Source organism: Apteryx mantelli, chromosome 3 (assembly GCF_036417845.1).
Source record: "Apteryx mantelli isolate bAptMan1 chromosome 3, bAptMan1.hap1, whole genome shotgun sequence".
Taxonomy (NCBI): domain Eukaryota; kingdom Metazoa; phylum Chordata; class Aves; order Apterygiformes; family Apterygidae; genus Apteryx; species Apteryx mantelli.
In genome coordinates, this window is record NC_089980.1 from 61,436,172 (window position 1) to 61,448,847 (window position 12,676).

Genomic DNA, 12,676 nt, shown 5'->3' on the forward strand with positions numbered 1-12,676 from the left:
AGTCAGTCTTCGGACAGGTGTTTTTCAATCAGAAGTATTAAAAGGGTGAGCATAAGACAATAGACTGTGTAGTAACACAAACAGAAAGTGTAATAGGAAACAGTCCTGTAGATAACTACTGAAATGCCATGAATTTCATGAAAAACCTGCCAGGACTTCATCTGCAAGATTGTGAGGAATTAACTTCTTTTAACCCATACAGCAACATGTGAATAACATAAATGTTGAAGTGAGTAACTTGGGAGGTAACTGAACAGGTAGTATACCAACGGATTTACTACAGAAACAAGATTATAAATAGTAGTTTGGAGAAAAGAAGATACATCATGTTGATTTCAGCCTGTGACTGTGGTCTAAATACACTCACAGTGTATGATACTCGCAGTACTATAGTTATTAAAGACTGGAACTGGCATTAGAGTTTTGCATTACAAAGAAAATAATATACTCCACTGGGGATACAAACTAAATATCTCTATAATCTAACCTGCTAAGTGAGCAGTAATAACTTCAAACTCCACTGTTTTGCTAGACATTACATAACTTAAAAGTTTTCTGTAAGGAGGACTTCTCTTGTCCATCAAATTAATTAAATTGATTCCTACTTTTATTTTTATTCTTTCCTAAACCAATAAGCAGTAGTGGGTAACAGTGATTTTTGCTAGTGAATGAGCACAGAACAGAACCAAAGACTGGACCTATTACTAACATGCTGGGAGAAAGGAAAAAACCTTTGCAATTTATTAATGTATTCAAAAGACTGTTACAAAACTTTACAATTTAATTATTGGAAGATTACAGAACTGCTTCAGTGCTTCTCTACTGTGTTAAATAAGCTGTACGTGCAAGGAGTAATAAATGAAATTGTTAATTTTAGTGCATCCTTAGGGAATATCAAGAGGGGGGGTTACGTTATTTAGAGCTCCAAATGGATTTGAGTTTATATACAGTAATAAATCTTAACTACATTGTTAATTAACCCTGCCTCAAGCCCCTTTTTACCTTAGGGGTTGAAAGACACAGTGTCTGTTAGGATAACTCACCATTCATATTCTTAAAGATGTTTAGGACTGGGAGGATTTGCCGATAATAGGGCACCAAGGCCTCCCCCACCATATCAGCTGACACCACCAGGTGCTGGAGGACTTTCAGCGTAATGCAGATGATCTGTCGGTTACGAAGGCTCAGTGCATCTGTGATGTAGAAAGAACGACAGGCAAAAAGCAGAATTAATTCCTAAAATGTAAAGGGAGGGAGAGGAGTCCTCTAATGGACAAATTTAATTAAACTGTACACTACTGGGGATTGTAAGTGGGCCTTTATTAGCCCAGCTTTGAAAGATCCCAAAGATGGATTGCAGTCCTGATGTTATAAAACACTGCCTTGTCTGATTGTTATTTGTTCCCACAATTTGTGCTGACTCTTCAGTAACCCAAAGAATGCAGCTCATTATTCCCTCATGCTGCCTGTGTAATATTGGCCTGGTCCAAAAAAAATTTTTTTTTAGTAAGTACCATTCGGGGCCAATGGAACCGTACAACTGCAAGACAACCTGCAAAGGCTGACAACAGATACATTCTAGTGCAACAATTAGCCTATCTGTATGTTTGTTCCCATTTATTTTGCAATTATTTTATTCATTCAACTAACAATTCTTGCTATTCTGAGAATCAGTACAATGAAGCAAATGTTTATAGGAAAAAAAACAAAAAAAACTTGTAGGCTTTTTTAAAAAGACAAACATTCTAGAAAAAAAAAAGATTTTGTCTTGCCTACTTAGATTTTTCTCTTAGCTTTCAGTGTCGTGCTTCTAGTCTTATGACACTAAGACATTTCATGAGTACCTTTTGTTTCTGTTCCTTCTTGGTTTTAATAAAAGCAAGTACTTTGCATTCTCTTTTGTAATTAAAAATGAATCATGCTTGAAAAGTTTTGTGTGTTTTTTTTTTTTTTTCCAAATCTCTCCAGTTATAAGGCCTCCTCTGAAATTATGCAGCTGGGGGGAGTTGTCATATTTGGTATGCTATTATATATTGCTCTAATTCTTCAGTGCTCTACCCACTTACATAGACCTTTACATCATTGCACTGTGAAAGCAAAAACTGTAAAAGATAAGCTCAAATTCAATACTACAGCTGTTAGAAACACTGAAATATATAAAAATGTGACTGAACATAATCTAAGTATAAAACCCTTGGAAAAAATTATAGCCAAGAATACACCTAAATTTAAAGAGGGGTTCCTTGCTAACAACTTCTTCAAGAGCTGCCTCTTTTCATTTAAGTAGTGGGATTCAGTATTGCTGGCACTAAGTTTTGTTAGTATATATAGTATATGCTGTTCCATAGGGAATGTGGTAGCATTGTCACATGAGAGCAATGCCAGTTAGTCCACCTCTTCAAGCAAGGGCACTGTGCCTTACCCGCTGCTGCTCCTTTTCTGACGCCTGCTGATTGTTAAAAATCAGAGCAAGAGCTCTGAAGGGAAAGGCAGATTGGTTGTGTGACTGTGTAGAGACAAAAGTTGAAAATCAGCTAATAAGTAACGTCTCTTTTCATGCCTCTTTGCATGCTTACTAACAGCATACTAACACTACTGCTAAACAAGAGTTAGGAAGTCTCAGGTATAAAGGGGCTCTAGTGCATCATAAGTTGATTCCAAGGCAAAGAAGTGCTGTTAAGTGAAAAATTACTCTGAGGTTAGAACACATAGGCTTATCCATGACTAAACTGTCATAAGCAGAAATAGTTGCTAACTGAACTATGAGGGAAACTACCACTAACCGTTGTAATTTTCAGTAGAATAAGTATTGTAAAACTTAACTCCTAGCAGGTATCATGACCTCTTAATCCTTAACCAACAAATAAACTGTACCTATTTCCATGAATGGTTCTTCCTGACTGCAGAAGCTGGCCTACAGGATGAGGGCCCTTATTTTTTGTCATGCAAACAGTGACATGTAAGTGGGAATGGGCTGTCCAACAACCCACAGGAAGAAGTTTTTATCCACAGATCTTGGCTCCCAAAGGTTTTCAGACAGTTTCCTGTTTTCAGAATTCTGTCTTCTGCAAAGACAGCTCTGGCTTGAGCAGAGGCTGGGAATGTCCTGGTAAGAATGAATCCCTTAATAAAGTCAAGTGTGTGAATTATGTCTCAGTAGCCTCAGTTATTGCAGCAAATTGAATACATCCCAGATCCAGAAGAATATTTCCAAAGAACAGCTCATCACAGAACCTATCACACAAGTAAGGGTAGATGAATGTTTCCTTACATTCGAGTTGTGCTATAGTGGTACTTACTGGAACTTTGAATGGTAATACTGGCACTTATTTCTTCTGCATACTAGACAAGTCATTTGGATATCTATCCCAGCCCCGGCAATACAGGCGCATCCTCTCCCCAGTTTGACACACATGACAAAAGACAAAATTTGGATCAAGATGTTGAGTGCCAGTGATGGATATGGTAGAACCAAACGGACCGCAGAACTTGAGCCTGAAGCCCTTCAAATTACAGAAATCTACAGTGTGTGTTAGGAAAACACTTGTAAATATCAAAAGTAAGATCAAATTGACTGCAGAACTGTTGTTGTTATTATTAAATATTTGGACTGTGGCATGCATAACAGTCAACCACCTCCTGGCTTGATTATATTAGGCACTGTATAAACATTTAATTAGAGACAGTCCCTGCCCCAAGGATATATCAATTTCAAACATATGTTTATTTTTTAAAAATCTGGTAATTATTTTCTGTGTACTACCATTGCTGCAGACCATTCTCCCACATGAATCAAAGGAAGAAAATTTTAATGCTGTACATGAAATAAGTGCATTTCAACAGCCTGAAAAGCTTCAGTGATATCTGGAGGTTACTAAAACAGTAGAAGGTATGAAAGTACTAGTATCCTTATTCAGGAGTCAAGCAGCCCTTTCTAAAATCCTTATATAGGACAACCACATATCTTTAAAGAAGAAAACATGTAAAAAATCAAAACTATTCTAATTTGAAAGCATGCTAGGCTATTGCCTCTTGACCTAGAATTCTGCTGTTAAGATGCGGATATAGACAACTAGAGCAAAATGAATGACCTGTTTGTCTTTCAAAGATACCTTTCCTTTTCCTAACGTGTTTTTAGAGGATTTTCCTCCCTTAATTGTATATATTTCCCTTTCGCTCAGCATGCTATGAATTGTAGAATTCTGTTATGCAGCAATTTTTAAAAAAATAATAAACTGACTCTGTTGCTTGGTGGTTCCAATGCTTTGTCCTTTAATGCTATGAGCTCGACAATTTTACCTGTGATGATTCTGCACACTTTTCCAGGAGATGCTCCAGTTGGAATAAATTGGTCAGTGCAAGAATATAATGAGGTATGTACTTTATACATATTTTAATTTCTCCTGCTAATGTTTTTTTTCAAAAAGGGTTTTCTGAAGTTCACCAAAATAAAAGACAATTTGAAAAATGTTATAGGATAAATATCTGGTGTAAAAGCTCAGTATTCGAGTAAGCTCAGTGTTTCTTCCATTCAAAAGCACAGTAATAGTTATGAAATGTGAAATTTTATTTGAAATACTGCGCATTTTTTTCCAAAGGTATTTCACAGTGTTCTATATCAAAACTTGTTAGCAATGAGCTGATATATACCACCAGTTCATTGACAGCTGCAGTGAATAACTGTTTCATTAAATTACATTGACAGTGTATGCAAATTTAGAATTTTCATTTGTTAATTTCTTTTAGCAGCAGAGACTTTCCTGCAGGTATGTGCTGCTCGCTTGTTTATCAGTTTAGATAGAAGAAGTTTATATATGCAGCAATAGAAATGACTATTTTTAAAAGTTCGGATCTTTTCCTTGAGTAACGCTTCTAACATCTCAAAGAAAAAGACCTAGAAGCAAACTTAGTTGATGTTTTGTTTTTATCTGGCAGTTTGGAAAATCCTATCCCAGTTTCAGATGTCACCTGTAATAGAAACCACAGTTCTCATCTTTGTAATTCATAAATTTTGTAAGTCAGGAAACATGACCAAAATTCTCCCAGTATACAGTGGATCTTTTCCATAAGACAATGTATTTTCACTAAAGAGATCACTTCAGAAACTTCTTTCCCAGATTGAAAGCCTAGACTTTACAGAATCAAATTGTATTCTGCAAATTTCCATCTTTTCCCTAAACATTAAAGTTTAGATATTGGTAGTTCAATTAAAATTATTTGATAATTTAATCCTAGTTAATTTGAGCTGTGCTTTCATTATTTTCAACCCATTTTCCAAATACGCCTGTGGATCTATGTTTAGAAATGCACTGTCAGTTTCCACTTTCTATTTAGGTCTCAAAACCAAAAAGTAAAACCAGTTTAGTTAGCATTCATTTCTTTCCTCTCGTTTGTAAATGAAGCACTTGTTTTAGAAGATGGTCTGCCTGAAGCGGAACAAGATACTTAGAGCAGATCTCCTGCAGGGCAATAAGCCCTCAGACTAAAGATGCTGCTATTGTTGTGGTCTTACTTGATCTTGTTGATTTTAAAGCTCAAGAGTTTCTTTTCTTAGATTCACAGAGTCAGGTTTAAAGAACTACTAATATGAAGTGTCCTCAAAATGTAATTGATTAAACTGATGCATACTTATCTTAAACAGCATTTTGTCCAAAACTTGCAAAATGCATAATACTTAACTTCCAGAATTGATATAATAAAAATATTATGCTAATTTTACAAAACAGTAGCTAGGACTATGTTACAAAACAAAGCATTTCAATCTAGAGTAAGCAAAAATCAAAATAACAATCTCGTGTTCTGTATTTTTTTTAAGTTGGTTAAGCTCCTGATCCAGTATACAATATAGCTGTACAAATATTTGTTCCAGCACAACTGAAGTGATGCGTTGCAGTAAGGTGAAGGGAAGGAGGAATAGGGAACAAGGAAGGAAAACCTTCGGGCAGTTCTGTCACCAAAGACTTTGTCATCTAAAACCAAAGCCTAAGGCACAAAAAAGGCTAAGATCCATCACTAAATCACTGATATTTGCAAGAAGCATGATGTAGCAGAACACTGAAGACAAAGTCAGAGGCTTTTTTTTAACTTTATTTTAACTTTAATTGTACTTTTAATTGTAGTGTTTCCCTTGATCAGCACCTGTAAAACCTGAACTCTATTAACATCTGCAGGCACTGTTCTATTAATTAGTATAAAGGTACAGCAAGAACACAGTCCCCACCACCTTCTTCTCTGTGGCTGTGCCAGTTTACTGAGTTCCCATCTATCTCTAGATGTATGTTGCTTCCCCTGTGCTGCCCTCAAGCTACTAAACTGCACTGAGGACTGTCTCAATGAAAACAGCCTTGTTATCAGTGAAATGTGATACCGTTTTTAAAAAGGATTTCAGGAAAGATATGGGGAACTGAAGACCAGTAATATTGACATCTATACTACAGAAATTAATAGAAAGTGTTCTAAATGTATTGCAGGTCCTTGGAGAAATAAAGATGCATGTGGACAGGAAAAGTTAGGTAATATAGTTTTCTTAAATTTCTGAAACGTATTTGATAAGGTCCCTCACCGAAGGTTCTTGAAACCCTGCCATGGTTTTCATACAAATAAATAATTTTTTAGTGATAGGAAATGAGGGTAACAATAAATGGTTAGTTTTCATAGAGGAAGGGGATCACTAGTAGAGCATTGCTGGAATCTGTGCTGAATTTCATGCTCTTCAGCAGATTTATAGGTGATTTGGAAGAGGTGGTTACTACTGAGTATTACAAAGTTTTCTGATGATATGAAATTATTTCAGATGGCAAAGACACGGGACAACTCCGAAGGGCTGCATAAGATCTTTATAATACTGAATAACTGGATGACATAATGGCAGATGAAATTCAGCATTAATAAATGTGATATTTGGGGAGAGAATAGCTCTAACTCCAACCTCAAAAATGAGAGAAGTTAATTGCAGATTTCACCTTTCAAACATGGGTGAGATTTACTTTTATGGAATGAGAAACACAGTTTCTTCTCACAGACAAGAGTAACAGAAGTAATAAGGAATATAATTTCTATACCATTTGAAACTTCCTGAAGTAACCAGTTTGAGCTGCAGAATCTAACATAAACCTACTAATTGCAGTCACTTGTATTATGTGATGGAGGCTATGGGAGACAAATGCTTCAATATTTGAGAATCAAGAATTAAAAAAAGACAATTGCTTTCTTTAAAAATATTTTAAATCTATAAAAATAAGCCTGTTTACAATTAGATTTCAGTCCCTGCTCTTCAGAACCGGGACTAGTTCTTTAGAACAAAATTCATTCAGGAGGAAGACAGAAGTTCTATTAAAGGTTTATTTTCTGTAGATGATAGGAAGCAACTTACATGATTTACAGAACAGAAGAGAATATACAGCCCAGGAAGCCAGATTTATTGCATAAAAATATTTTAGCATTCTGTGAAAGAAGGAAGTATTTAACGATTATTAAGTTGGCAAATGTAGTGAAGATATATGAGAAGAAATACAAATATAAATGTGCTTACACAGCTGTTAGCAACAATTGAAACTTCACTCATCTAAATGCAACAGTGACCCTGATTTGTTATTAAATCTGGAATATCCACACTATTGTCAAAGACATCAATCCATATTTTACATGTCAATAGGATGTGGAGTAAAAGAAAACAGAAATCAGTTTAATTTAGGAATTTATTAAACTATTAGCAAGGACTCTGAAGGTCACATTGATGGAGGATTGTTCAGTGCAATTCTCTGTATCTGACTCACAAAAGATCTATTTTCCTTAAGAAAACTGAGCTTTCAACAAAGCTTAAGATATCCTTGATCTACTCTGTTAGAGAAAGCATTTTTAAGACCACAGAAACAGCCTCAGAAAATAAAACTCCAGTATTGTTTAAGATGGAGCTTATTCTTTTCTGACTCAGTTGGCAGTGTTGGTCTGCTGGCTGCAAATGTGAAGAAACAATACTCCATCTAAGTCACATTTTAAGTAGGAAGATGAGGACTGTTCTGTAATAAAGAGTGTTTAGCGCAAAGACTTGAGCTTTATTAATTTCTAGGCCTAAACTCAGATTACCTGCATGTCCATTTTAGGATTCGCAACATGGAACAGAAAAGGTTTCTGGCAAGTGGCTGATCTGAGATGCCTAAGTGTTTAATTTCACATGATTTTCTTCATTAGCATAGCTGTATCAAGAAGTTCCTACTGATCAACTCCAATGACTTATTCTAACTCCTGTGCTATTGCATACTATTCCTTCACTTGTGAAGCTATAAACTAGACCATTGAAATGATCTGAGTTTAAAAGTTACTCCACTTTGAAAGGGTTTTGTTTTTATTTATTTGTTTTTAATTTGGAACACATCAGTAAATCAGATTCACAGAGGTGCTCCACAAACAATTGCATTAGCACAAGTCAGTTGCAATGAACTGGGGTGTGGGAGCTGGAACGACTCGGCAGCTTGGATGTGAAGAGGTTGGAACCTCTTACAGCAACCTTGCCAGCAAAGAAAATGTAAATGGAAACACAGTTACTGTTAATGAAGAAAAACAGGTGCCTTTGACTGGAAACTAGGTGTTTCCACACACTGTGTAGGATGTCCCTGATACTGTGCATAGAAACACTGGAAAAGCTGTACCTAACTTGCCACCCCATTCAGTGTTTATGTCTGCATGTGCGTCTCCTGCTGAAGCTGGGGAATTCTGCAGTTTCTGCAGGGATCTAAGAGTTGTGAAAGCCTAAGGAAAGCAAGTGAAAGGAATTAATGGCTTCTATGACTTGTCGTGTATTCTGGCAAATCTAGTATTACAAGCAGCAATTTGCCAGAAGAATGAGTATCAAAAGGAATTTTACATTCTCCTAATGATCAGACAGAATCTTCAACAGGACTTTTCCATTTGCAAACAAATACTACAGACAATAGGCATCTCTCACTCCCCTGACCTTTTTTCTAGCTATTCTTGACTGTCTATAGGTAACTCGAGGCCACAGGTTGGCTTTAATATAAATCACTGCATTACTGAAAGACATGGTGGGGCCAGACAGACTCTCCTGTGTCCTAAAAATAAGGGAAGTCTGATGTGACTTATAGGCAGCTTTGCTTCCCACACCAGAGATTTGTAAGATCTGTGTTCTATTCCTCTCTCTGCCACAGATGCAGCTCGGGACATGGGCAAAATTAGGCTCCTTCTACCTCCTTCCATCTCTATAGTATGAAAACAATAATACAGATCTTCCTGGCAAGGGAGAAGATATTCCACTGTATGTTGTACATCAATACTTATGTAATACCTCTACAAAGTACTTCATTCTTTGCGCTATATCTCAAATGGTGGATGTTGATTCTAGTTTTAATTACTCAAACAGTGGGTTTGCCTACATTTTCCGTGAAAGGGAGTGGAAAGTTTAAACACCCTGAACTCCTTACACTTTATGATTTTTCATTTTTTAATTTTTAGTTGGATTTATTCTCTTGCAAGTTTGACACATATAGGTAATTTGTTTTTCCTATTTTTTATGCCATAGAATGACTGTATATGTAAACTATTTTATCCTCCTTTGTCACTGTAAGGTAAAATATATTTTGATTTTTTTGAAAAATCAAAATATATTCTGAATATTTTTCTCTTTGAGAAATCAATGCCTTCAATTTATTTTCTTTTCTTGTTTTGAATTTCCAAAAAAGTATCTTTCAATGTGAAAAATAAGATATTCAACTATATTGCAAATAAATTGCATATATCCATATTATTTCAATCTTACTCCAGCTGTCTTCAGAAAAAAAAACCCTGAACCTGTTAATTTCAGTTATCCCCTTTTTGTTAGTCATTTCCTGTTTGCATAGCTAGAAGAAAATTCATAGAAAGGATTTGGCTTACAATAAACTATATGTTCATTAAATAATATCATTTTAAACCTAAGTGTATACCATTCACAAAGTGTGAACTTTAAGCAAGAGCATGTGTCTTGGGGAGGAGGATAAATTTCTCTTTATATCATTAAAATATAATACAGAAATCTTATATTTAATTTCAAATGTCTTTAGAGAGCAGCCCTTCACTAATATTTTCCTTTGATGCACATGCAGGAGAGAAAGCTGCTTTTAAAAGCATTCTATTTATAGAGTTATTTTTCTGTCTTTCTTTTATCCCATTCCCCTCTGTCTCACATATTCCCTTGCCTAACAATCAATTGGTTTGTTCTTTCACAGTAAAAATATGGCTGTGGTCTAGAAGAAGACTGGCTAATCAGATATAACTCACCCAGCGGGACACTTTAGAGACAGTAATATGTGTAAAACATAGCTGAGTTTAATGTGGGTGCAGCTGAGGCACAGAAATATACGGTTCTGACTATACTGCTGTATTACACAGTCATAGAAAATTTTAAAACTCTTAGAGGCATACACTTCCAGATTCCTTGTGATGACAGTATCATTTTCAATATTAATATGACTTTAATTTGGGAGAAACTCTTATCACTGATAATATTTAGACTCTTCACACATTAAAGCCGAAAAAGACTTTTTAAATAAAAGAATAATCTGTGTGCAATAAAATACAAGAGAATCGTCAAATAAATTTAACTAGCAGATTCGTGAATGTATTCCAGCAGCCTAAATTATAATTCTGTTTAAAAGGCTATATATCAATTTGATATAAATATCCTTACTTAGCGATCTCTTTCTAATGTTAAAAGCTATGTAGTAGTTAAAGCTTCTAGGTAATCATTTTTAAGCCAAATTCAAGACTCAGCAAGACTGTTAAATCCTAGCTATGGAACTATGATCATAATCTTGCAGTCTTTTCTGAAGGAATTATTTTAGCTTTTAAAAAAGTTATGCTACTATAACTATATTTGGGTGTTGCCTGTATCCAGATATGTTACTTTTGAATATTGGAAATACAGATTTAAAGAAATTACATGATTCCTCTCTTTATGTGTTCCCATTTTAGAGAGAAAAACTGTAATAGAATCTAACTTTAAAACACATGGGCAATGTACCCGAGGATTATATGGTTACAACTGGTAAATAAAATGGATACTAACTGGCACAGAATAATATTAGTCAATCCTATTAAACTTCCATAATCTCCAAAAAATAGACTGCATCCAAATTGCCTATAGGGAATGGTCCCTGGCCTATGTTAACTCCAAAATCACTCCAACACTAGTTAGCATGGGCCAAAACCACATCAGAGACCATTCTAAGAAATTAACATCTTCCAGTGTCCAGCAATGTAGCATGACACTGTCTAACTTATTTGTATAGGTGTACCATACAGATGTAAAAATCATAATGCCTAACTGCAGAAGGATGATGGTTCAGAGTAACATCTACTCAAGATACTGACCTAAAGAAACAGGAAAGGACAAAACAACGTGTCTGAAAGATGAGGTCTTTCAAATAAAAAGAGTTTTATTGGCATTACACCCATAGTCTCATCATTTGTTACCTTTCACATAACTGTTCAATAAAAAAATTATGTTTGAATGTATGCAAACTTCAAAATCAATATAGTTTTAAAAATACTAAAATTTTACATACAGCATTCATCAGTCAGGCAAAACTCCCAAATTTTTTTATATACCTATACACACATGGTAGGTAATGAGTATGATGACAGAAAAGATATCTAGTGAATAAATATAAGACAAATGTAGAATAAACAAAAGAAAAAAGAAACATAACTCCATAAATTTCTTCTGGTGTTTTCTCTTTTTAGATAAACTATTTTATACAGTAATGGATTTATATAACCAATATATAAAAATCAGGTAAGAAAATGTTACATCATACTTCCAAAGACCAAGAGTCACTTTACTATATGAAAAAGACTAATGAGACAGTCAATTTCCTTGGGATTACTGCACATATCAGGTGACTGAAGGCATAAGCCTTGTACCTTACAATTTACTCAGGTTAGCAATAATCTCATGAAATGCACAGCCTGTCTTGTTTTATTGCTTAATTAGCAACTTGTCAAAAAGCTACATTATATAAATTCAATTTTAGTTTTTTTCCCCACATATTCACTTACTTTTTATTGGGATAATGAGCTGAGGAATGACAGGAAGAATCTTGTTTCCACCATGTTCCAGCATGTCATGGATTCCTTGCCGAGCAAAAAACTCATATGGAAATGTCATTTCAGTAAGCCCATCAAAAAACAAAGGCAGATAATAATGATAGTCCAGCTTCTCAATCTCCACCTGAAATTACAAAATAAATAAAGAAATGCAATTTAACAAAACTAATGTAATGTGATCAGACCAATAGATATTTCATGCCCTCTATAAAGGCATGTTTAGTAAACAATAATTCATTTTGTATTGTCACAAAATATCAAGTCAATATGGTTTGTGGCTTAATTTCTGTACTGCTCAACTCACTCAGTCTTTGGTTAGATGAAGTTAGAGATTCAAATATCTGAAATTAGCATTTGAGAGCTTTCTAATAAGTCAGTACCAGATTCTGATATCCTTATGTATGCACCTTACTTTGTAAGTCGCCTATTGGAATCAATCAAACTATTTTCAGAATGAAGTTCTGTTTATTTCCAATAACAGAGAAAAAAATGATCTTTACATATTCACTTGGTTGCTTGAAAGACAGTAAGAGGAAGAATCTTGTAATCAGCAAAAATCCAGCACTGTACAAATATC

At 34.9% G+C, this 12,676-nt stretch overlaps 1 protein-coding gene across 1 annotated transcript in view; it reads right to left on the bottom strand.

The window, feature by feature from the left end:
* PACRG (parkin coregulated) overlaps positions 1-12,676 on the bottom strand; it is a 266,087-nt gene that overhangs the window by 103,403 nt on the left and 150,008 nt on the right. The window contains exons 4-5 of the mRNA XM_067294745.1: positions 12,052-12,223; positions 1,044-1,193 (exon numbers count right to left, since the gene is read on the bottom strand). Of these exons, the coding sequence (XP_067150846.1) occupies positions 1,044-1,193; positions 12,052-12,223 (322 nt within the window). The remainder of the gene's footprint in view (positions 1-1,043; positions 1,194-12,051; positions 12,224-12,676) is intronic.